This window comes from Eublepharis macularius, chromosome 13, assembly GCF_028583425.1.
Source record: "Eublepharis macularius isolate TG4126 chromosome 13, MPM_Emac_v1.0, whole genome shotgun sequence".
Classification (NCBI taxonomy): domain Eukaryota; kingdom Metazoa; phylum Chordata; class Lepidosauria; order Squamata; family Eublepharidae; genus Eublepharis; species Eublepharis macularius.
The window spans coordinates 46,476,778-46,503,592 of record NC_072802.1 but is presented as its reverse complement, the minus strand read 5'-3'; the positions used below and the strand labels follow the sequence as shown (position 1 = coordinate 46,503,592).

General features: G+C 43.2%; 1 protein-coding gene across 5 annotated transcripts in view; it reads left to right on the top strand.

Annotated features, from left to right (window-relative positions):
* Positions 1–26,423, top strand: part of LOC129341204 (glutathione hydrolase 1 proenzyme-like) — a 42,035-nt gene extending 15,612 nt beyond the window's left edge. For all 5 annotated transcript variants that reach the window (XM_054996260.1, XM_054996258.1, XM_054996259.1 and 2 more), the window contains 9 exons: positions 910–1,102; positions 6,100–6,257; positions 11,197–11,346; positions 12,835–12,971; positions 14,107–14,294; positions 19,211–19,338; positions 20,697–20,809; positions 24,146–24,259; positions 24,619–26,423. In XM_054996260.1, coding sequence (XP_054852235.1) covers positions 910–1,102; positions 6,100–6,257; positions 11,197–11,346; positions 12,835–12,971; positions 14,107–14,294; positions 19,211–19,338; positions 20,697–20,809; positions 24,146–24,259; positions 24,619–24,762 — 1,325 coding nt within the window. In that variant the 3' untranslated portion in view covers positions 24,763–26,423. The remainder of the gene's footprint in view (positions 1–909; positions 1,103–6,099; positions 6,258–11,196; positions 11,347–12,834; positions 12,972–14,106; positions 14,295–19,210; positions 19,339–20,696; positions 20,810–24,145; positions 24,260–24,618) is intronic.
* Positions 26,424–26,815: the final 392 nt, after the last annotated feature.

The following is a 26,815-nucleotide window of genomic DNA, read 5'->3' as shown; positions in this document are numbered from 1 at the left end:
TAATCTCAAAGAAGATGATCGGATGGGGATTCCCACTCTTTGGACTTAGATGAGAATGAGGAGCTTACTGTCACCAAGATTCTGCATTTGGTCATTCATCCATATTGCCTCTTCCCTTCATTAGCATGGCTCAGAACAGTACAAAGCCATTATCTAAACTATTCAATAAATATTTGCAATAATACTGAAGAAAAATACCACTGAAAATATGATGATAATCAAATGGTAATCTGCCAGGATCACTCCCTCAAAGCCCTCATAGCAAGAAAGGTAATTGCCAGCTACATCCTCTGGTTTTTCTCTTCCTCAAACCAGCCCTGGTCCAAGGTGGCCCCACCCAACATTCCCATCTATTTACTACCTTCTGCAGCAATACAGAATCTGGCAGTCCACTGAAATCTGGCCTCAACCAGGGCCAGGGGTTTTCCTGCCTGGCCTCGGCCTAGTGGAATGCTCTCTCGCTGGAGATCTGGGCCGTGCGGGACCTGTTACAGTTTCGCAGGGCCTGTAAAACAGAGATGTTCCACCGGGCCTTTGGCTGAGTGCCAGCAGGTATCCTCCTTCTTCCATCTAAGACCACCACTTCTTCTGGGGCTGCCCTCGGCCATCTGCTATGCCCGTATACAGACTCCCAATATTTATCTAAATAGCCTGCTCCCTGGACTATTTTAATGATTTTTTAAAAATTATTGTTGATTTTATGTTTTTGTGATTTTAATGTATTTTTTAATGTTGTTAGCCGCCCCGAGCCCATTTGTGGGGAGGGCAGGGTATAAATTGAATAAAATAAATAAATAATAATAAATAAATCCCTACAGGGGATTTCCCAACGCTTCTTTTCCCATTGCACTATTGGATGATAAGACTTAGGAGTGCAGTGACCTGGTCCTTGTTCTCTTCTTGCTCTAGGAGGATTGTCCATTGCTGTTCCTGGAGAAATCCGTGGTTATCAAATGGCGCACAAGCGCCATGGCAAGTTGCCGTGGAAGGAGCTGTTTCTGCCCAGCATCAAATTGGCAAGAGAAGGCTTCCCTGTTGGGAAAGGCTTGGCAGGAGCCCTCGGAGCCAAAGAGAAGGCAGTTGAAAACAATCCATCTTTGTGGTAGGTTGTGCAGTTTATACTTTTTGTTTAATATGAAGAGTTCAAGGGAGCCAAAAAGAGAACTTGTTATAGAAGTGCTTAGACTAGGAATGGGCAAGTTCTGTGTTCTTAGAGTTGGCGGGATAAATTGCTCTGTAGATAGTGATCTGAGGCTGAAAGTGTATTTTACCTTAGAGACTGACCTACTTGCTAGTGGTGTGGCTCTGTAATGAAGGCAGTGCCATCCAGCAGTAAGGGCTGGGCTGTTACATACCACATGTGCCCAGGCATGACATTATATGGTGTAGTGGTTAGGGTGTCAGACTAGGATCTGGGAGACCCTGGTTCAGATCCTCCTCTGCCCTGGAAGCTCACTGGGTGACATTGGGCCAGTCACACACTTTCAGCAGAACCCACCTCAAAGGATTGTTGTGAGGATAAAATGGAGGAAAGGAGAACAATGCTAAGTCACTTTGGCTCCCCATGTTACCCAAGTTGGCGGTCTCCTAATTAGTTGGAGGCATTAGTTTAAAGGAGACAAGTGAGAGGAGGTAACTGGGATTCTCCACTTCTGTTTACGGAGGTTATTCCCTTAGAGAATACTCGAAATACAGCAGGTAGATGTTCAACTTGAAAGGTTTTTTTTAATTAAAAAGAGAAACAAAAGGGCAAATGTACAGAAAATCACACACAAAGCACATACAAGGCTAACTAAGAAAATCAGGCAGGAGAGGGGAAGAAAGCAGTTTCAGGAAGGTGATCATTACCAGTCTGAAAGACAGAGGTCCATGGAAGGCAGCACCAAAATGACCACCATTTCACAGAGAAGAGGAGAGGAGGCCCAAATGGATTTGGAGGTGCATGGTCGGATCCAGGACACACAACACACTCGCTGGTGGCTAGAGAGTCCAGATATAGGGCAAAATGCTCCTTGGGACAAGCTGACGTCTTCACCGCAAAAAGAATAACTTGAGGGCTGTCTCCAGAAGTGGACAATGGAGCTGGGAGAGGCTTAATGGGTCTTCCTGAGGTGGGCTGTAGGTGAAAAAGGGTGCTTGATGTTGATGAACTTTTGATTACCAGATGGAAAAAGCTACCAGGTTTGCTGAATAGCTTGGGTGTTGTTTGATTAGGACTATTTGTTCCAGGAAACAAATGAGGGGAAGTAAGGTCAGGCATTGACTAGATGAGTCAGGAGCTTCTTGGGAGCCTCGTTGTCCTCAGTTATGTGTCTCTCTGGGGCAAGGAGGGGTGTTTAGTCAGCCAGCCGCTCTGACTCTCCTTTTAAAATATTTTTCCAGGCTTTTACCTGGCTGGCACCCATGTTGTGCCAGACAGTGCCTTACACTTATGCTATATGAAGAAGGGAGCTTGTGATTTTATATCTGTAAACTGCCCCTCAGCAGGAGGAGAGGTCTGACTGCTAACACCCAGTGGGGAGAAAGGGACAATATAAGTGAAGTAAATAAATTATTTAAACAATATATGTTGTGATAGCGTTTATAGACAAAATCTAAAGAGAGATTTTTAAACTAAAACTTTGAATGAAGCAGTGTTTGCCATACCTTGATTAAAAGAGGGACTGGGGCCAGATAAAATTGCTTAGCGAGCTAAATCTCACTGAGAGTGTCAGTCTATGAAGAACAGGATACGTTGAAGCTGACTCCCACCTGTTGCAACAAGAAATCCAAGCTCTCTTGAGTTAAGGTTCTTTAATGAGATATCATAGCTTCAGCATATGTGTCCATAGGTTATACAGAGGCAAGTAAAAGCATCCGGCTGTACACAGGTCTCTTGTTGAGAATGACGTATGGAGTGCTTGTTACAAGGTTTCAGTCCCTCTACGTAAGCCCCCCACCCTTGGTGCCCAACCAGCTGGGTACAGTCAGTGGGAGAGTAGGATGGAGCTGTCCCAAGGCCGCTGTGGTGAGCCATCTCAGATAAGAGCGCAGCCTTCCCAGGAGCTGGGCAGCTTATGTGAAAAATAGACACATACACAGGAGATTATTGTACTAACTCAGGAAGATGGAGGGATTGTGGGCAACAGACCCGACAGAGAGCCAGTTTGGTGTAGTGGTTAAGAGTGCGGGACTCTAACTTGGAGAACCAGGTTTGATTCTTCACTTGAAGTAGGGTTGCCAGCTCCAGGTTGGGAAATTCCTGGAGATTTGGGGGGGTGAAACCTGGAGAAAGTGGGATTTGGGGAGAAAAAGGACCTTGGCATGGCATAATTCCATAGAGTCCCAAAGTAGCCATTTTCTCCAGGTGAACTGATCTCTGTGGTCTGGAGACCAGTTGTAATTCTGGGAGATATCCAGCCACTACGTGGAGGCTGGCTATCCTAACTTGAAGCCAGCTGGGTGACCTTGGGTCAGTCACAGCTTCTAGGAGCTCTCTCAGCCCCACCCACCTCACAGGGTGTTTTGTTGTGGGGATAATAATGGCATACTTTGTAAATCGCTCTGAGTGGGCATTAAGTTGTCCTGAAGGGCGGTATATAAATCGAATGTTGTGATGATGATGATGATGATGATGATGATGATGATGATGAAGGCTGCCAGTTGGCCACCCCTAGTTTAGACCATCACAATGACTTCCTTTGGTTTAATTAATCTATACTAGAAGTTATCTTGAGTAGAAATTCCACTCCGTATTGAGCGTGTGACTGACTTTGTTCTAGGCCGACATTTCTCACACTGGAGTTCCTGGATTCCAGGGCTCATGAGAGTATTCCATGAGGTCCTGGGTGCTTTGCAAAGTCAAGGGGTGAGTGAGGCCCTCTCACAGTCATACTACTAATACAGAAATGGAGCCAATTTCTAGGAAAATGGGCAGGGACATTCTCCCGTGGGGCGATGGTGAAGAAATTGGTTTCCACAGAAGCTCATATTGCTGCTGTGGCCCATTGTTTCCAATCATTCCAGATCACCGGGTAGGAAAAAAATGCTGTTTGGTTGCCTGGAACAAATAACTCAGCCTTAGAGACGCTGGCTGGTTGGTGGCATTAAGAAATATAATTTACCTGTACCTAATGAAAGCTTGTGAAAGCTTGTGCACTGTCTATTCTGCAAAGATTACCTTCCAAAACTGGATCAAATCAAAGAGCTTAAAATAAGGTCTGATAACAAGGATTGCTTTAGAGAACTTGTTTCTCAGTACAAATTATTTGTGAGCGGGTTCTTCTTGTTTAACTCTTTTCATCAAGGTATACAAAAACTTATTTTAGGGTTAAAATATTTATGGAAATAAACCCTTATCTTCTTAGTTAAGTAAAATATTAAAATACTAGCAACAAAGCTCATTGTGGGAAAAATACAAGGGGCTCTAGAAAGGGCAGGGCAGCCAGGCCAGGCATTGCCCCCTCCAAAGTGCCCAAATCTGGACCAAGGGAGGGCAGGGTGGCTGGGCCATTCTGGGCTGGGCACTGGAGCAAGGGCCCTTGGAGTGCTCCTGTGCTCTGCAGCGGCCAGATTTGGCCCCAATTCAGGCAGAATCAGACCGCTGAGTAGCCCAGGAGCATTGCTGGGGCAGCTCAAGTAGCCCTGGGGTGCTCCTGTGCTCTGTGGCGGCCCGATTCAGACCTGATTTGGGCTGAATCGGGCCTCTGCCAGGCTGGGAGTGCTGCTGGGGCAGAGCAAAGGGCCTTGGAGCAGAGACTGGGAGTGCTGTCGGGGCAAAGTTAGGGGCCCTGGAGCACTCCTGCGCTCCGCAGCAGCCCAATTGGGCCCGAAGCGGCCTGCTGTGGAGGCCTGGAGCACTGCCTGGCTGGCAAAAGGGGCCTCCTGTACTCCACAGCAGGCCTACTGGGAGGCGCCTGGGCCGCACCACCAGGGAGCTCACCCACTCTTTCCCACACCAGCCAGGTAAGCAGGGTGGGGGCAGAGGGCTGCAAGGGTGGCCCTCGCAAAGCCCTGCTGTCCAGCTGCAGCTTCCTCCGTAAGCCGTGTTGGCCAGGACTCACCTTTTATCCTTGTGGAGGTACGTGCGAGTGCGCCTGTGTAGGGATAAGAGTACATTGTCGCTAATACAGCTTGCCTTTTATAAAGTAGGATACATGCACATTAAATTTATGCACTCAATAAAAATTAAATCTCTTAACAATTCTCAAACATAATTATAAATGATTTAAAATTAGATCAAATTTCATCTCCCATGAAATGTATTAGAATTTCCATCAACACACAGACGCACATTTCTCACCTAAGAAATGTGTGAGATTTCCCTCATCAAAATCCTAGTTTCTTATCTTGGTGAAATCCTTTAGATTTAATGACATTTGCTATATAGAGAGACATCTCTAAGATCTGCCATTCATCTTTATGAATCTGCCATTTCCTCCTAGGGAATGGATGGCTGAATCCACACTTACCGGCATACTGCTAAACAGTTGGAATGATAGCGTCTTCCTGGCGCGTTTTATGACGTCATCGCACCATGAGAGCGGCATCGTGGTGCAATGATGTCATAAAACGCGCCAGGAAGACACTATCATTCCGACTGTTTAGCGCTATGCTGGTAAGTGTGGATTCAGCAAATTTTGAGTCCAATAGCACCTTAGACCAATAAGATATTCACAGTATAAGCTTTTGATAGTCAAAGCTTCCTTTGTCAGATATGTCAGTTAATCTGATGAGGGGAGCTTTGAGTCTAAACAGCTTATACCCTGCAAATCTTGTTGGTCTTTAATCTACAACTGGACTTGACTCTTGCTGCTCTAATGCAGATCAACACAGCTACCTACCTGAACTTATTTTAAATGGTACTAATGTGGTTCCCACTGTATTGTTCTGTGGGCCATAGAAGACACCTAGGTGGGGCATGTGTGACTAGATGTGTGCTTTGAAAGGGAGATGTCTGGTATAGGGCAGGTGCCAGAGAGGACTTGAGTGGGAGAGGGGCGTGTTCAGGAAAATTGAAATTAAAATGGGGGTCCTAAGTTGCTACAGTTTGAGAACTGCTGTTCTAGGCCTAAAGGTCTCTCTGTGGAAGAAGCCTGACTTTCCTGCTTCTGTCTTTAGTGAGGTCTTCTGCAGAGAAGGAAAAGTTCTCAAGGAAGGGGAGATACTCAGACTGCCTAAGCTAGCGGACACCTATGAGATATTAGCCAATGAGGGACCAGATGCCTTTTATACCGGGAGCTTAGCTCAGCAAATTGTCGCAGACATCAAGAATGCAGGTGAGAAACCGTGTTCTGTCTTGATGGAATATTTTAAAAGGAAGATGGATAATTTTTTTTTCATTATATGCTTAATTTAAAGAAGCAAACTGGGGACCCATGAAACTCATGGAGGAGGGATATCCCACTCCCCTGGCCCACTTCTCTCTCCCCCAGCCTTTACTCTCCTGCCCTATAGCATCATTTTCCATACACTGGTGTTTGCCTTTCCCCCTCCCTCTTCTACTGCTGCTTCCTCTCAAGCTGCAGTCATGTTGGAGTTGCTCAGGTCCAGACTCAGCCACCTTGGTTGCTAGGCAACCCACAATGCTGGTAATTTTGTAAGACCTCAGTTGTTATTCTGCATTTGGAGGGAGGGCTAAACTCCCCAGTTGTCTATATTATGTTTTGGGATTTTTCTGCAGCCTAAGAGATTCCCCTAGGTTTGCAACAAAAAAAGGGCAGGCCATCGTATGGATTTTTAAAATCTGTATTCTAGGATGATGTTCAAAAAGTTATCAATACTAGCAATTGGACACCCATACTGTATAGGGTTGCCGGCTTCTAGCTGAGAAATTCCTGGAGATTTGGGGATAGAGTCTGGGGAGGGCAGGGGTTAGAGAGGTGAAGTACCTTGATGAGGTATAATGCCATAGTGTCCACCCTCCATTTTCTCAAGAACTCATATTGAGATCAGTTGTAATTCTGGGAGAACTCCACACTCCACCTGGAGGTTGGCAAACATACACTTTGCACTGGAAATTTTTGAAATAGATCTCAAAGAACTCTGTACAAAGAATGAAAGACTTACAGAATTTCATAGGCTAATTTATTTGATATAAAACACACAAATGGACACTCACTCTGATAAAGATACTAAACCTTAGGAAATCACTCTGATCACAATCCTACAAATTGGCATAAGAAAGTTGTTGGGGAATGCTGGTCCAACCCAACATTCCCCATTGCCTTTAGGAATATCTCATTTTGGTGCTGAAAAGGCTGCGAGTCCCCCTCTCCGTTTGGTTTGTCATAATGTTCTGTATTTAATAAACTTGTCCCAGAAACCATTCTCACTAATATTAATAAAATGATTAATTGTACAATTTTAATTAAGCATAGTGGATTTAATCTTAAGAACATAATATTAGGATTCCAGTTACAAAGAAAGGAAATTAGTTGTTTTATCTAGCAATCCAGAAAAATTGATGTTTTACTGAAAGAACAAAAATAAATGGGTATCAAGTAAGCACAAGCTCCCTGTTACAAAATGTTTTCTATCTGGAATTCGTAGTTAAATTAAAAGATTGCTCTATATTTGGGAAGCCAGTAAATAACAGCTTTTGGGAATCTTTTTACCAACTGCCCACGTTGCATAGGAAGTCAGGAACAGCATGTTCACTCCATCTGTAACCAACTAACATCTGATCACGGCACTAAGCTTCAAGCTCTAACTTGGGACTAGAGGTGGGCATGGACTGGGAAAACCCCACAGACCACTGTCCTGTGGTCTGTCAATTTTCATGGACCACCGACCACAAACTTTCCACGGACTTTCCACGGACCAGCCTCATTCACGGACGGATTCATTGGTCTGTGGTCTGTCACTTCCAGCAGCCCTGGCTCTGCCCCTTCACACCCATAGAGCCCAAACTCGCAGAGAATCTTCAGCAGCCTCTCCTCCAGCCACCCTCCCAGTTTGGTCAAGATTGCATTTCAGACGTCTGAGTTACAGACCCCCAAAGCGGCCGCCCCCAGGAAGTAGATACTGGAGTTGCAAATGCCAATTGACTTGCATTGGCTAGCAGCACCAAAAAGTTGCAATGAGGCAAAATCAAACAGAAAACGATGGAGGAAGAGCCCCCTCATTCACCACACAGACACCTTCCCACCCATTGCCTAGGGAATTAATTCTTGCTCCTTGCTCACATAGAGAAGAATGGGAACTCTCTGGTTAGTAGGCAGAACTGCCTATCAAGCTTTTGAGAGCTAAGATTAGTGTTGCCATGACTGCAGAACATCCACTCCTCCATTGCCTAGGGAATTCATTCTTGCTCTTTGCTCCATAGAGCAGAATGGGAGCTCTCTGGTTGGATAGGCAGAGCTGTATATCAAGGTTTTGAGGGCTAAGATTGGCTGCAGAACATCCACCCCTCCATTGCCTAGGACAGTGATGGTGAACCTTTTTGAGCCTGAGTGCCCAAACTGCAACACAAAACCAACTTATTTGTTTCAAAGTGCCAACACTGCAATTAAACCTGAATACTGAGGTTTTAGTTAAGAAAAAACAACTCATACAGTTGTCCGAACTAATTAACATCCCTCCCTCCCTCCCTCCCTCCCTCACTCACTCACTCACTCACTCACTCACTCAGGAGCCACGACTGAAAGTAAAGCAAGTTAAATCAAAGCAGCTTACTCTTCTTTAGAAAGCCAGCCCCAGCAGCCTGGCTGCTGCCTCCGCTTCCTGCTGCTAAAGAGACGGGCAGCAGGGAGGCAGCCTTAAGGAAAAGGAATCACGTGGGCAGGGCGAAAACCCATGTGATCTCTGCTCAGAGCTTCTGGAACGCCGTTGCAGGCGTTCCCCCTCCAAATGAGCCCCGGACCTAGCGATCAGCGACTTGGCTCATGTGCCCACAGAGAGGGCTCTGCGTGCCATAGGTTCGCCATCGCTGGCCTAGGGAATTCATTCTTGCTCCACGCTCCATCAAGCAGAATGGGAGCTCTCTGCTAGGCTGGCAGAGCTGCCTATTAAGTTTTTAAGGGCTGCAAAAGGTCTGCGGACGTCCTCTTCATTGCTTAGGGAATTGATAGATCAGCGCCAGAATGTCTGGACCCATGGACCAACGGACTGGCCCAAATGGACCAAAATTTGTTGAAAAGTTTAGTACCACAAACTGTGTGTTCGCGAACCATGAACCAGGCCAGACCGTGCAAAATTTTGGTCCGTTTTCCAGACCATGCCCACCTCTACTTGGGACCTTGATCTCTGGCTTTCATCCATAATAATAATATTTACCGATGTTAACATTCAACAACATTTCAGTGTCCTATTCTCAAACATACCTGTTCTGGCAAGCAGACATTATTGTGCACCAACTCAGATTTCAGAGTTTTCTTCAAAGGCAGGCTGTTCCATGTTAATTAATTTTTGCATCTCAGTCAAAAGTGATGTGAAAATTAATTAACATGGAACAGCCTGCCTTTGAAGAAAACTCTGAAATCTGAGTTGGTGCACAATAATGTCTGCTTGCCAGAACAGGTATGTTTGAGAATATTTACCTAACATCGGTAAATATTATTATTATGGATGAGTCACCTTTTTTTTTACATACTGAAATGTAAATGTTTTTGTTTCATGTCATTAAACACTCAGTTTTATGTGGAGATTATTTTTTTAAAAGCAAGATAGAAATGTGTGAAATCAATGACATAAGTAAATTATTCATTTGTCATTTAAACAGATTGCAGTGGGAACATAGCATTCCCAGTGTTTAAACTTGACACTTAGCTTTTTGACATAATAATTCAGTCAGTCTTGTCTTATACCTGATGACTGGAATTTGCATATTGTTGTCCGCCTTTTTTAAGAAGGGTGATGGTAGAATGTCCTTTTAAACTGTAGACCAATTAGTCTAATTAATATCTTGGCCAAACCCTGTGCCAGGTTTCCAAGTGTTTATAATTTATACTCAAAGTACTGGAGTGTGGAGAGGCCACACCCAGGCCAAATTACACATCACACAGGAGTTCTGTAACTGGAACTCCAGATAATTTATGTAACCCCGTTGTCTGAAACAATACGAGTTAGGGCTGCGGTGCTGGGAGAATGGTACCTGTTAATCCTCCCCACCCACCACCCTATTCCACTGCTCTAATCAGAGTATCTGGCCTGGACCAGTTTTCCCAGTAGGCAAAGCATTTTCAATCACAGAAATAATGTATGGGAGAAGAATTTAACTCACTGGGGCTTTAACTGATCACATCCAAAAAGATGTGCACCTGCTAGGAGAAAAGTAGTTATATGTAAACTCTATTATCCATTAGCAATTAAGTATTCTCTTTTCCATGGGTTTGATCAGCACTAATGAGTTGACAACTGAAAGAGAAAACTTGTTCCACATAGCTTCAGAGATAACATAAGAGGTTTTGCGAATCCAAACCAACTCCTATGCTATGATTATCCTTGTAAGGAAACAAGATGGGTGCCTGAATCATTATCTTGCACATCTGTTCTTTCTATTCAGGGCCTCAGAGGGCCAAAATTCAGTGAGAGCCAAGCTACAAGTGACGAATGACACTTGAACGGCAAGTGAACAGACTCACGTGTATTCCTCCCTGTTCACTTGCCCTCCACTTGCGCTTCTCTTGATCACGTAGTGATCAAGTGGAGCCCAAGTAGAGCGCAAGTGAACAGGGAGGAATACACGTGAGTCTGTTCACTTGCCGTTCAAGTGTCATTCGTCACTTGTAGCTTGGCCCTAAGTATGTAGGTTTAAACAGCTTGGTTGCTAGAAACATTGAATGAATGAATTTATTTATTTCGGTTCACGGCCAGCTTTAAACTAGTAAAATAAGACATTCTCTTATTTGGTAAGAATTATACAAGTTAAAACTTCAGTTAAAATAGTACAAATATAAATATTATAAAATCTAATTAGCTAGAAACATTTGAAAGAAGGAGCTAAGCTTCTAGATAATCATCTGGGGGCAAGGAACAATATTTCCTTCTGTGCCAGCTCAGGATCAGTGTGTGGCCTCTCATTGCATGCGTGTACAGCCAGGACTGACTTTCATTCTTGCACATTCAACGTGTGAGGCGGGAAGGAGTGTGAGTCCGTTGCGCAGTTTCAAATGATACAGTGTTGGCCACGGGTCCACAGGCATTTCATATAGCAAACAGAAATGTGTCCTTAAATATTTGTGTACCTCTGCAGAAGGTAAAGCGTTTTTGTTCTAGGAGGGATAATTACACTTGAAGACCTGCAGGATTACAAACCAGTTCTAGATGAAAATCCATTACATGTAACCATTGGTGAGTTCACAATGTATGTGCCCAGCGCTCCACTGAGTGGTCCTGTGCTAGCGCTCATCCTCAATATTCTGAAAGGTAAGACCCCCATTTCTCCTCCTTGTTATATCCGGAGTATTTTTAGCTCACAAGGGGCTTTTGGGTGTCCGTTTTCTGAATGGCAGCTGAATGCCTTGTTAGTATTCAATAAATAGAAGTAATGATTGTACCAACAGAGTGGCAACGTACACTAATGAAATGAGCAAGTGAAGCCCTTCTATATCACTACAGTAATCACTATGTATTACTTTTGATTTCATGCTAAACTGGCTTGGGGGTGGAGGAGATTCCCCAAGCCAAACTATCCCAGCACATCTGTTTTTATTATATTAGCTCAAAATTTGAAAAACTCCCCCACAAATAAAGTATAAAGTCGCACAGGAAGACCCTGTTCTGAACTATTATAGCTAAATAGAGCCTCCATGTTCAGAAGCAATATACCACTGAATAACAGGTGCTGATGACAAACAGGTGGGCAGGAAGCTCAGTGGCCACAGATGTAAACACTACAGTAATCTAGAAGAACTCTTGCTCTGCCTGATCAGCAGCTTTATTCCTGTAATGCTTGTACTGGTTTGCCTTCTGTCCCTCCCTCCTGTGCATTCAAACAGAGAGGGAACTGCCAAGAGCTTGGTTAAGGATACTAGCAGTTCTTGGGAGGATCAATCATTTGCCCATGAAAAAGCCCTCTGAGGTTCTCAGGAAGAGGATAATTCAAATTGCTTTTATTAAAAGAAAGAAAAAAGGTTTGGTAGAGCATGGTGCAGCTCAGAGTCAGCTCTTTAAATCTGTTTCCAAATCAAGCTTAAAATGGCAGCATTTGCATTCCATACCATTGCAACAGTACAGTACATAACAGTACAGTGCAACAGTACATAAGAGCTTCTACCTCCTTTGCATGACCAGTTTCTTCTCACCCTCCATGCATCTGAAGAAGAGAACTGTGATTCTTGAAGCTTATGCTACAGTAAAGTCCTAAAGGTGCTACTGGACTCTTTTCTATTTTTACCTCCTTTGCTGCTTCCTTAACAATCCTCCAAGGTTCATTTGGCTTGAGATGTTTTTCCAGGATTTTTCTGCAGAAGCTGACTGGGGGTTTGAACCCAGGTCTCCCACATCTACACTTGCTTGAGAACTGAGTCATTCAGGGAGTTCTCAAAAGTTACTGAGGCAAGATATCCCTTTGCAAAAACTGGCCTGATTCTTCCCCTTTTGATCTCTGGTGTTTAACAAATCTAGTTTTAATAATATGTTCCACCGAACTCCTGGTGACATAGAGGAAGCTGAAACATCTTGAATCCCTCCTGCTTTCCTTAAAACTGTACACTGCTGGATTTCACCTTGAACAATTAAACAAGTCCTGTTACTGGTGGCGGAAGCTTGGCCTCCTCACTGCAGGGCTATGTTAAATGTTCTGTTTGACTCACTTTCCATCTTTCAGTGTGGCTCAAGTGCCAGTCTGGCCAGTTTAGGATTATGAAAATGTCTTCTTTTATGTCTAATGCCCAGTTTTTGTCTCTTTGTCAGGATTTAATTTCTCCAGCAACAGTATTGAGACTCTGGAGGAAAAGGGTTTGACTTACCACCGCATTGTGGAGGCTTTCCGGTTTGCCTATGCGAAGAGGACTTTACTGGGGGATCCAGCATTTGTCAACATCACTGGGGTAGATAGAAAACAAGTCGGTAATACATGGAGGCTGCTTCCACATGGCAAGGATCCTCCATGTTCCTTTCACTGCTGCAGCAAATGCAGAGGTGTGTGCTCTGGCCACAAAGTTTCCACACAGGAGTTTTCTGCACGCTTTCCTCCATCGGACCCTGTTGTGGCCATGGCCGCTGTCTCCCCGGTATTTTTTCCCTGCCACACCACCAGAGGGCTTTTAGAAGGATTTTTAAAGCAGTAATTGCTATAGCATTATTGCACTATAGAAATTACATGTTTTTGGGAGGTGGATGGGTGGGGTGGGGTGCGGAAAATGGCAGCCATAAGGGGCTGACAGCAGAAGAATGGCGCTGATGTGGGCAGAACCTGTCCAGATGGTGTGATGATGCACTTGAGCTGTGCTCTTGCCAAAAAGAATAGCACAAAGCACATTTGGAAAAGGAATATATTGAAGATGGGGAAATGGTGGGAAGCATAATTAGAGCATGACATTGGCCGTTTCCACGTGTCTTACCTGCCTGTGGAACATCGCACAAAAGACCGGAAGACACCGTCTTTTCATGCAAAATCGTGCCAGGAAGATGCTGTTATATGGGAGTTTTGCGCAAAATCACGCAAAACTCCCGGATAACAGCGTCTTCCTGGTGTGATTTCGCATGAGAAGATGGTGTCTTCCGGGTCTTTTGCGCGATGTTCTGCAGGCAGGTAAGACGTGTGGAAACAGCCATTGTGTGCCAACCCAAAGTGTCCCAATTTGCAAGATGAAGCAGAGGAAACCTACTGTGTGGAAACAGCCTGAGAACTATTTTATTTTAACTTACACAATGAATACTTTTTGTAGTCTACTGTATGCTCTTTCCCTTTGATTATTGGGTATGGGGACAACAGATTATGCCTGTTACAATATGCCCCTCCTCTGAGCTTCCTGGAGTTATCTGGGTGCCCATGGTGGGCAGGAATGCTGAACTTAATGAATTGTTGATTGAATCCAGCTGGGCCCTTGTATAAACTGTAATATTTTTTTCTAGGTCAAACAGTGTTTCTTCAAAAAGAAGGTGCTCCAGTCCTTCGACTGTATTAGTTGCTCTTTTTTTGTACTCCTGTCTTATCCTTTGTTTTTTTCCCTTTTCCTCCAGGTTATCAACAACATGACATCAGAGTCCTTTGCAGCTGGCCTACGGGCCAAACTCACTGACAATTCTACCCACAAGGTTGGATACTATGACCCAGAGTACTACACTCCAGATAATGCCGGTACATCCCACCTCTCCATTGTGGCCGATGATGGCAGTGCTGTGTCCGCCACCAGCACCATCAACCAATAGTATGAGCTCAAAAATTACTTCCGTGTAGGGACTCTGCTGACTACAGTTGGTTAGTATAACCCTCGCCAGCTTGGCATCATCCAAGTGGGCAGAAGGAGAGACTGAATTTAGACTGGCATGTTCTCTTCTTTTAGTGGAGGTGATCCAAGAGTGGGCTATTTCTCTCACTCAGCTTTGGAGGTGAAAGACTTGATGCTTGGTCTGTTCCAGTGGGATGAGTGTGCATGTGTGCATACTTTTTGCCATTTCAGCCGTGTCTGCTTCAAAGCAACAAGAGCTCCAGCTCTGTGAAACTTCTTATTTTCTTTTGTTTGTTATAAGTATTTATGTATTTATTTATATTATTTATGTCAGATTACATAGTGTGAGATTAGTACAGTTAATATCAAAGACATTTCAATAAATGCCACAGGGTATATAAATGCAAATTTGCAAGATATAGCATCAGCAAAAATCCAATAGAGCTGAAGAAATGCTGAAACAAAGCATAAACAATTCAAAGACTGACATTAAACAAACATAGAACTACCTAGTAGAATCATACTTAAAACAACAGATAGGACTTCTTAAAACAAATAGCGCATAGTAGTGAAGTCTACTGTCCCGCTCTCTTTAGCAAAGCATCTCTTTGAGACCACCTCCTTAGAGTACAGCCCTCCTATCTGAGAAAAATACCCCTCTTGAATAATTCAGTTTTGCATTGTTTGCAGAAAGCCAGGAGAGTGGGGCTTTCCTGACCTCTTCAGGTAGACTGTTCCATAAGGCGGGGGGGCACTATAGAGAATGCACGTGCACAGGCAGCTGTTCGTTTTGCCCATGTGCAGGGTGGCACATGCAGGAGACCCTGTTCAGATGAGCGAAGCTGCCATAGGGAACATAGGGAAAGAGGCGGTCTTGTATTTTTGCTGGACAAAGGCTGTGAAGAGATTTGTATTTGATAGCCAATGCCTCGAATTGAGCCTAGTAACTGATATGTAGCCAGTGGAGGGTCTGCAGAATGGGAGTGCTATTCATGCTTACTCCTGATAATAACCAAGCTGCAGCATTCTGCACTAACTGGAGTTTCTGAGTTAACTTCGACAGGAGACCTATGTATAGTGCATTACAATAATCAAGGCTTTATGTTACCATAGCATGGATCTAGGTGGCCAGATTGGCTGTGTTGAGGTAAGAGGCTCTTACAGGCTAGAGCGAGCTTATAGAAAGCATTTTTTGCAGCTGCCTTAACTTGCTTTCTAGCAGTAGCGCTGGATCCAGTATAACACCTAGGCTCTTAAAGGAGTCTGCAGTGGTCATACAAACTCCATCAAAAGTGGGGAGTCCAATGTCCTTCAAGGTCTCTGCCTTCCCAATGAGCATTTATCCCCAGTGGTGACCCAAAGGACTTACAATATCATTCCCCACCTTCTCCATTTTATCCTCACAACAACAACTGTGTGAAGTAGTTTAGGCTGAGAGAGTGACTGGCCATAAGTCACCCAGTAAGCTTTCATAGCAGATTGGGGATTTGGCCTGGGGATCCCAGATCATAGTTGACGCTGTAGCTCTGCTAGAACACTGTTTGCCCTCACGGTACAATCGGCCACTTTAAGGGCTCCCTCTAATCTCCATGGGGAAGTTCCTGCTGTATGCTCACTCTGTGCCCAAGAAAAGAAAATTTGACCTGTCCGAAAAGAGGAGCAGAAAGAGCTACCAAGTGTGTCCTGTTGAGGAAGTACAAGCGTAAATCCCACTTTGTGAAATAACAGGTTATGTAAATGCTTGTCCAGAACCAAACATGGGGTGAGTGGACTCAATTTATTGTGGCATTGGGATCTCACTTGGTGATTTCTGTGATGCTATAGACTAGTATGTGTAGACCCTGATCATAACTACAGGCAATAGGGATGTATCTCAAATGAATGGTCCTCCCACCTTCATTTTAGAATACAGTAAATGTAAGTATACAGTACAAACTATTCCAGAATTCCCTCAGGCACAGAGCATGACATTTTCTGCATACAGAATCCAATGAAATATTGAACAGCTCATTCCTTTTCCGGCTGTGGCTCTTAGGATTTTGGTACGCCCAAGAACAGTTCTGCTAAATTTCCAGTGCTTAAGAGGGGGTTACAGAAGCATCCAAGTCAGGGAACATTCTTCTTTCAGATGACCGTGGAGCCACCTATGTCCATTCAGTCTGCCATTCAGTCCATTCAGGCTGCCGAATCCCTGACTAGCTTAGTGGCCATCTTGGGGGCAACACTAATCAGCTGAGATGTGTGGGCAAATCAAAGACCAAGGTAATTGTGTAGATTAGTACTCATACTATTCATCCATGCCCTAGCGGCTCTGCCAAATCTGCTCTGGTATTGTGGTTTCTACGCAAACACAGCTATCGGTCTGTATGGAACATTCTGCCCAGAGAAGGTGAGACACTGTTTCATGAAACAGTGACCTGCATCTTGTCCCCTATTGTCTATTTATATGTACTTTTGTGATAGTCTTGTCTGTTCGGACCAGAAAATGTTCCCTCTGAAAGAGCAGATCAGAACTTAGATAAATAAAATGGAGGGAGTGGGAAGAGAGGAAACATGAATGGGATTATTTCAAAGTATAAATAACAGTACAATCTTGCCTGTGGGAATAAGTAAGGCCAAGTTTTTAAAGGTGATATGCTGTGTGGAACCCATATCGCCTTTCTGATTGGAGCTAACTGTGAGGAAAGGAATTGCTCAGCAGAACAAAAGGAAGCAACTTAAGTCTTGGTTCAATGACATTAAAATGCTAAACAGTTGCCCTGGCAAGCAGTCTCTGATCATCATTCAAATTATTTCCTTATGGTAGTTCCTCTGCTGAATCTGCCATTTTTTCACTGGTGTCTTTCCTGGGATTTGGACATCGCTCTCAGAGACTTTAAAAATCCCCTCGGCATGTCAGTATCCCTTAAGGTTCTTGGTTTCAAAGTTTGGATTTGGGCTACCATCCTTTCAGACCTTTCCTTAAGGAACTACATGCCCAGTTCAATCCCTATGGCTGTTCTCTCCCCCACTTCCAGTGTGGCCTCCATGTGAGGAAAGAGTCCAGCAGCATCTTTAAGACTAATCTACTTTCCTGTAGCATAAGCTTTCGAGAAGCTTATGCTACAATAAAGTTGGTTAGTCTTAAAGGTGCTACTGGACTCTTTGCCATTTTGCTACTACAGACTAACACGGTTAACTCCTCTGGATCTATGTCCATGAGGGGATGATCTCAACAGTAATTTTAAAAAACTTGCCACAAGGTATACCACCTGGAATGGCCATGCTGCTGTTTTTATATCTCAATGCTGTGTAACCTCTACCACTAAAGGACAAAGGATCATTGGACTTCCTGGGGTGACTCATTCTCCTTGTGGTATTAAATCAAGATGGGTAGCCGCGTTAGTCTGTCTGTAGCAGTAGAAAAAAGTAGAAAAGGTGCTACTGGTTTCTTGCTCTTTCCTTGTGGTATGGTGGTTATCCAAACTCACTCGGTGTCTCTACATGAGACATCTTACATAGGGATGCTCAAGTGGAGGGAGACTCAATGTTAGCCAGGAAGCATAGTTTAAAAAGACTGAGCCAGCAGAGATTGTTTCTCAGAGGGTTTGTTAATTTCATCTTCTCCTTCCTAAGGGGAGATGAATTTGACAGAGCCTTGGGAGAGGAGAAGATAAAATTGACAAACCCTCTGAGGAGCAATCCCCACCAGCTGTCTTTTTAAACTAGCCTAGTGTAGACAGGTGAAATTGACAGGGCCTTTGGCTCTGTCTTTTAAAACTACACTTCCTAGCTAACATTGCGTCTCCCTACACTTGAGCGTCCCCGTGTAACGTGTCTCATGTAGAGAGACTCTCAATGATTGACTCACTTGGGAGCGGTCCCAGGGCCAAAGGTTCAAAATACTAGGATTCCTGAGGATGGCCTTCTGTTTAAGGATAATATACCCAAACGTGTTTATAATTTACTGTTCCAGAAGTTAATGATTTCTTGGATTCCAAGTTGTATTCAGGTGTGTGACACTCTGAAACTGGGAGTGGGTTGGGTAGGGCAGCTTCTCCCACTGGAAGGGACCAAGCACTCACCTCTGAAGCAAAGTGGGAGGACCAGTTACTCCTGGATATCATCCACCTGCTTTCATGGTAAGGTCAATGTTTCCCTTTCTTCTCATGGGCTGGAGGAATGCCTTGGTAGCAAAGGGTGAGGTTCTTATGATTCTTATGGCTAATTTCCAAGTGAAAGTGATGACGAAGTCAGGTTGTAGAACAGAGAAAACTATTGACCCTGCCCTGGAAGGGTGTGTAAATCAAGTATTAGGGGAAATCCAGTGGGTGTGAGCTCTTCCTCAAAGCACAAATTGTGCTACAAAAAGGCACTTAGTCAAGAGGTAGCATTATTTGTAAGATTCCGGTGCCTTTAGCCATGGCACAAAAAGCAACTGAAGAGTAACTTACAGCTTTGTGCCATGGAGGAAGGGGAAGAGTGAGCTCCTTGTGGATGCCCACTGGGACCAGGGCTGCCAGTTGATGGATCAGGCACACGTGTTCATTTTCTAGTTATGGGTACATGTTGAAATAAAGACCCTGGAAGACAGCTGGCTACAGAGCGAGGAGGCCACACGGCTGCCCTTTGCTCAGTGCTGAACAAGTATGCCTGCCTATTTAAACGCCCGCATGGATTTTTAACACCAAGCTTTCTATGCAAGGCAGGTCTCCTGAATCCTACGCTACCACAAGCTGCATCCACACATTGTTGGCTTTTGTAATATTCTTGCACTGTAAATTTCTTTGACTTGTACACATAGGGAAATACAGTTGAGAATATTTGCTATAGCTCCGTATCCAGTGATGTGTGGATGCACCACCATTGTCTGCTCCCATTATGGGTTTGACACTTTTTTTTTTGCCCTGTTTTAGCTTTGGGTCAGATGTTCGTTCCAATGTGACTGGAATTATATTTAATGATGAAATGGATGACTTCAGCTCCCCTCTACTTGTTAATGGTTTTGGGGTTCCACCTTCGACTGCAAACTTCATTGCCCCAGGTAACACCACTGGAGCCAGCTTCTACACTCCTGTGCAACTGTCAACTTTCTGTGTATCTCTTTGCCATTTTGCACAGGTACTCACAGGTAACTGTGATGGGTAGAAATCTGGTTACATCAACTGTTGGGGACTTATAGTACATGGGATTGCAGTAACTGGAAATGACTTTGGTGATCTCCTGAACTGAAGCGCTTTTTGACTAATTAAGCAGCTAGCCATGCAGATAGAAAGATGTTCCAATTTCTATGTTGGGTTAGTCTAGTCCAGAGTAAGATGGAGATAGCCATTCCTTATTGCTTGTCCCCGGCAACAGGCAACCAGAGGTATTCTTTTTCTGAACATGGAAATTCCATTTAGCTGTTGTGGCTATTAGCTGTTGGTAAAGTGATTTTTTTGCGCATTTGACTTATTTTTTTAAGCTTTCAAAGCTAGTGGCAATAATCATGTGGCAGTGAATTCCATGTTAATTATGGTTTGTGTGCAGAAGTGCTTCATTTTCCAAATGGATTTGAGTCCAGTGGCACCTTAGAGACCAACAAGATTTTCAAAGTGTAAGCTTTCAAGAGTCAGAGCTCTCTTCTCCAGATGTATCAGAAGAAGGGGGCTCTGACTTTCAAAAGCTTACAGTCTGAAAATCTTGTTGATCTCTAAAGTGCCGCTGGACTCCTACTATTCTACTGCAGACTAACACGGCTACCTACCTAAAACTGTTATTTTCCAAATGTATTGGCCTTTAATTTAATTTAATTATTGTACTTTGCTCAGTGAAAGTCCTAGCTGTTGATTATATTGTATTTTTACTTGCACTATGTAAACCACTCTGGATCTCAGTGAGAAAGGCGGATTATAAATAAAATTAACATTCTAATTTTATATAATTTCCCTCCTCACTGTTTCCACAGCATTCATAGATTTCCACTATGTTCTCCTTTAGTTGTTCTTGATCAATCAATCAATCAAAAAACTTGGTAGTCTTTTCCCACATGGAAGGTACTCCCAACATAGGACAGTAAGTGGGGGAATCTACAGGTGACAAAGGGCCTGTTCTGGCTTTGTCTGAGACATGTACTAGATACCTTCGCTAATTTTATGTTATAATTATTGCTCTGATTATTTTCAAACTCCTTGTTGCTGATTTAAGTTACTGTGTTACTAGTTTTGTTAAATTTAGTTTTTGCTGTTTACTGATGATTTTTTATGTTTTTATGCTCATAATGGAGCCACCTCAAGAGCCTTTTCATGCTCAGAGTTGTAGGATAAAAATTGTTTAAATGAATAGAGTTCACTAATTGTGCTTGTGAGGTGGAAGAACAGAACTGTATTTCCATCTAATACCCCCTGCCTGCTTCCCAAACAGGTAAACGGCCTCTCTCTTCTATGTGTCCAGCCATTCTTGTGGATAAGAAGAACATAGTCAAGATGGTGGTTGGTGCCTCTGGGGGAACAAAAATTACCACAGCAACAGCACTGGTAGGTTGTGCTGCATGGGCTGACAGATGCTAAACGGGATGACTGCGATCAGGATTAATATTGGAGTCTGGCTTAGCTGGTTGCCTGTGACTGCCCAATGATGTGGCGATTCATATTAAATGTATCAAAGCAATGCGGGCTTTTGAGGGTCAAACCACACGAGACAAAATACACTTGAATTACACTCGAATTACACTCAAATACACTCAAATTACAAAATATACTCGAATTACCCGTGTAATTTGAGTGTATTTTGTCTCATGTGGTGAGACCCAGAGGGAAGAAGTGGAGTAAACGAATGATCATTTTTTCTCTCTTGTTACAAGATTTTGGTGTTGGCACCTCTTATTCTAGTAATTGTGTGGAAGGGCCTTCAAGATGTTCTGGACAGACTTCCCAGGAGTATATCAGATCAATGGCCCATCTCATCCAGTTCCTTGTTTCATGCAGTGCCTAACCAGATGCCCCAGGAGGCCAAGAAGAAGGACAAGAAGACATAACCCAACATTATGTTCTAGTACTGGTATTTGGAAGATTTCTGCATCTGAACACTGACATTCCCTTTAGTCATTGTGACAAATAGTTGTTGGCGAACTAATATTCTGTAAATTTGTCTAATCCCCTTTGAAACCAACTAAGCTAATGACTATCACTATATCTCATGACAGTGAATTCCACCTATTATTTGCACTTTGATTATAGCTATATATTTCCTTTTGTCTATCCTGAACTGACGGTCCTTCCAGTATTAGAGGAAAGGGAGAAAATGTTCTATATCTTTCACCCTATGCACATCATCTTATGAATGTCATGTTCCTCCTTAGTAATCTTGTCTCTAAATTTAATAAAACCCTCAAAATCATTAGGCTTTCTTTGTAGGGAATATACTCCCTTGGCATTTTTCCTTGCACCCTGCAACATCCTTTTTGTGCACTCAGTCTTCCAAATGCATTCACCTAATAAATCTACACAAGTGCATTACTAGCCATCTTCTTTTCAATCACTTTTCTAATAATCCTGTGACAGAACCCAGTATGGCTCAAGAGTGCCACCTAGAGCATCTGGATTTTTGGACCCCTGGGGCTTACATGAGAATAAGGTTTTACCTTTCCTTCCTCATTGGTGCTACCTGGCCAATTTAATAATCTTTTGACAAAAGACAACTAGCTTGGGCCAGATTCCCTTTTTGTCATGGAAGTGCAGAGCCATTAAAATGGTGGGACCGTCTTGAAATAATTCGCTGTATTCCATAACAGCACACTCTGACTGGTAGCAATTGTCTCTGACATCAGGGATGGAGCTTTGCTGAGGATTGGTTAGATCCGCTAATCCATCTCACTCAGGAGGTTGGCTTAGGTTAGACTCCATTGCCCATAAATATCTGGAATCTCTGAACTTTTCTCTGGTTCCAACTTTGGAACCTCTGAAGACCTCAAGATCAGTGGGCCAGGGATTAAGGACTCCTCCACTAACTTGGCACTGCAAGGAACACTGTACATGCTCTGAGGAACCTGCTACAACCTAGGTTAAATTTACTTAGCTGAGTTGACCAACTGTATTACTTTTATTTGACATACCATCTGTTCTGTGTTTTGTATTTTGTCCTCTTTCCTCCTCTTTTGAATACACCCAGCTTCTCCCCCTTTTTTCTATAATAAACCTTCTTTTTATAAAGACATTATTTGGCATCCTTAGTATTATACATTTATCTGAGTTATTTCTCTGAAATTCTTCCCTACATGCCAGACTGCCTGGGTACTACATAGCTTGCTATAAGGTATTTTCCAGGGTTTCCACCCTATTGCATTGTTATTTTGCTAGGACTGCGCTAGAAGGACACCTTCTAAGCAGGTCAGTCTAGATGTTCTCAGGAGGTGCCTGAGTGTTGGCCAGCAACTATCAGGGTGATTTCCAGGGAAACCTTGGTCTAGGAGCCAGAATGGAGGACACATGTCAGTTTTCCGCAAGGCTCCATGGGAAGTGTAGTTAGAAAGAATCTCTGCCAGGGAGAAGAGGGAGAGAATCCCTTTTCTCTCTGGCAGAAGTTCTTTCTCTAGGTGTCTCATCTAGTCCACTTGGCTCCCTCTTGCCGCTGCCAGCTCCCCTTGCTCCCCTAAAACCTCTCCGCAGCCAGAGGGAGCCAAGCATGTGTGTGGTGGCATTGGCAAGAGGGAGCCGATTGCGCTGGCGGTGGTCAGAGGGAGCTCAGCTCCCTCTGGCTGCCAAGTGCATTTAGGGGAGAAATGGGAGCGTGCTGGTGGGGGCAAGAGGGACAAGGAGCCAATCACCATTGCCAGCTCCTTCTGACCAGCAATCAGCTCCCTTTCGCCAATGCCCGCATTCTGGTGGCAATGGGTTACTTGAATTATTTTCTTGAGTAAAAGAGGTTGTTGTTTTAATTTTAATAGGTGTTTTATCGTTACTGTAGCCTGGCACTATATATGTATATTGCTTTCATCTGATACTCACACTAATATTATGGATGGTGACTCTTCATACTCTATTTATTTAACTTTAAGTCTTGTCAGATTCTTGTATTTTGAACCCTCTTCCTGATGACAAACAGTCCTCTGTGATTGAAGACACTGGGTTGGATCCAGCAAAAAAAGTTCACAAAAGGAGTTGGCAGAGTGGGCTGAGCTGGCAAAGAGGGCCATCTCCTGCCTTACCCAATTAGCTTGTGGTTTGCTCTGAAAATCCTCTCAGAGGTTTAGAACAGTCTTGCAAACAACAGGTATGAAAGTCAAGGACACTGCAACAATTAGGGGTGGGGTGGGGAGAAGAAGAGAGCTCAGGTAAAATCACTTCCTTCTTCCTCTTCTAATGGCTTCTATCATCCTGGTCCCTCGTGCCCCTCGTGGGGCTCCCTGAAAGCATTGAAAAGATTTTCAGAGTAAAGAGCAGGCTACCTGGGGAAGACCCTCTCTGCCAACTCTGTTCATAAGCTTTTCTACTGGATCCAACCCATTGGTAGCATTTCTTATAACACTTGTGGAGATAAAAAAAAATGCTGAATTTACTTTGCAACTGAAGGTCAAGGATACAGGATACTAGAATTTTAATTCTTTGTTTACATTTATAATTAGTTGTTCTGATCTATGGCTAAACAAGTATCCAGGAACTCAATAAGATCATGCAAAACAAAACCAGATTAGTCATGGTAAAGCTTGTCATTTCAGATTCTTTTGTTTTGTTCTAATTTGTTTCATATGTTCAGAACACCCTGCCAGGTTTGTTTATTTTTTAAACAAATTAAAATGAATTGATTTAACTGATTAAACTTCTCTAGAAACATTATATATGGTTGCTGATGTTCGGGCTTTTGTCTTTGTTTAGACAATCATCAATTCCCTTTGGTTTGGCTATGATGTTAAGAAGGCTGTGGAAGCACCCCGAGTCCACGATCAGTTGTTCCCCAATATTACTGAACTGGAGCTGGATATAGAAAAGGTTAGTTTTCATTTGACGATGACGTGACCTTTGTGGAAGCATTATCTGGAGTCATATTCTGTTTGACTTTGACCAGGCATTGTCCACCCTGACCTGGATAGCCCAGGTGAGCCTGATCTCATCAGATCTGAGAAGCTAAGCAAGGTTGGCCTTGGTTAGTAATTGGATGGAAGACCCCCAAGGAATACCAGGGTTGCAGAGGCAGGCAATGGCAATGTTAGTCTCTTGTCATGAAAACCCCCACCAGGGGTTGCCATAAGTCAGCTATGACTTGAGGGCACTCTCCACCAGGCATTGTCCACTTAAGATAATATAGATCCCTTTCACTGTGTCTTTTTCTCCTTCCTTTCTGTGTCCAGGGAATAGAAGAAGAGCTAAAGAAAAGACTGCATGAGACTGAACGTGTCAGTGGGGGAGCTGTTGTGCAGGCCATTCTCAGGACAGATGGTGGTTGGGCTGCAGCGTCAGATTCCCGGAAAGGGGGATATCCAGCGGGCTACTGAACCTGTATTTAGGTTGCTTGGCTGGATCATGTCCTGAATTTTACAACCAGTGTCAAACATCTGGAGCCCAAGACAAACACGCCCCAAGCTTCCCCCCCCTTAGGGTGATGGGCAAGATCTATGTCCCCCATGTTTCAAAATATTACAGGTAAACCTGGAAGTGACCATCAGCCCAAAGATGTTGATCTAAACTGTCCTATAACATCAAGACCTTAAGGGAAGTTCCAATTCCTTATTATATTATTGCTGAGGGGAAAAGTTATAAAGGGATGAATGTCTGCTTGTGAAAACAATCAAAGATAGTTTGGACCAGAAATGGACTTGTTATACATAGCAGATGAGCTCCTGCATCATTTTCAGATGTGAATCTATAAAAAAACCTTTTCAAATAAATACTGCCATTGAATAACCAGGAGGAAAAAATTGGACTGGTTTGATGATGAATGAAGAGACCATTCTCCCCAGCAGTCTGCTCCATTTCAGTCCCATGGCCTCTGTGTAACGGTGAAAGAACTAGTATGTCAAAACTGATTACAAGACATTTATTGAAACAGAACAAAAGGGGACACTGAAAATTGTTCTGGTTAACCGCAGTTAGGCAATAGCAAACTTTTGCACAAATCACAACAAACTGGAATTTGGTTAGAGTACTTGTGGATGCTATTACCTGTTTGATTCATGGGCAAGAAATTAGTTGTCAGGAGCAGGAGTTGCTGTGTTTGGGTGTGGGCTCGGTTTTAAAAATCAGGAGTGTTTGATTTATTCATCCCTGAAGCTCTCCGTTTAGAAATTTTAGGAAAAGCCTAAACTAAAGAAAAATCCCAATCAACAGGGAGAATTTTTGTTGCCATGATCTGGTGAAACTGCAAAAGCAAAAAATTAAACCTTTATATTCTCCTATAAGATCATTCATTTATCCCACCCATAAAATACTATGTTAATTATGTAAAAGGAGGTTTAAATGATGTACAGGGATAACCAGTGTACTATGTTCTACTCAACTGAGTCCTGTATTTGGTCAAATGAGAGAGCCTTCTTAACAGCGGTTCAGATTACATTTGAAAAATAATTCAAGGTTTGAATGTGGATCCTTGTGCTTAGCTTATTTATCTTCCCCGCATGGTATCTGGAATCTCTGCAGAAATAAACTCTCTCCATGAGACTGTCCATTAACAGGGAGAGTTCAGTTTCCAAAAGAAGAAAATAGAGATGTAGTGGGTTGAAAGGAAAGTGATGTTCAAGAGGGAAAATGGTTTTTTTTAATGAGAATTAAATCAGACTATCCTAATTGCCTGGTTTGTATATATTCAGTTGTGATTTTTTAAGGACCAATTTAAAACAACCAGTAATAAAGGATTTAACTAATTAGAGCTCCTACGACAACATGAGGTTTAAAGCATGAGACACGGATTTTATTATTTAGTAAATTTCTTCAAGTACTACTACAGAACTTTTAGGATGCAAAATGGAAACAATAAGGGACGTGACTCAGGTTCCACAAATGGATCCTATTAAAATTGTGTTTCTCTGATCATGGCTGTCGAACAAGTTATTTCCAGTTTCTCAAAATCATAAGAACCATGAAAGAGAGATGTCATTGTATTCCCTAAATGTACTTGAATGGCTTTAAAAAAAACTCTAATAAATATTTTTTAAAAATGCTTACAATAATGGACAAAACATTTGTGTCAGATGAAAATCATTATATTCAACATTAAAGGGGAGGAGAGCAAAATGATTCCAGGAATTCTCATTCCCTAAACTTCTAGATTGTGTAGGTGGGATCCCAGCATGACACACATGGCTTTTCTGCTAGTGAAAAAGGAAGGAAGGGTCCCCTTTCATCACCAAAGAAGGCTATGCTGGAGTTCACGGGACCTGCATGTTTAAATAAAAGCCAAGTAGGGCTGTGGTTTTAATCAAGAAAGGGATTTATATTAGGAAAATTGTGTGAGATTGGCCCCTCATCCAGCTCTAGGTGGATTCACCCATCTATGTTTGCTTTTAACTTAAAAAGCAAACAACTTGCATCTAGTTCAGCCTTCAAGGAATC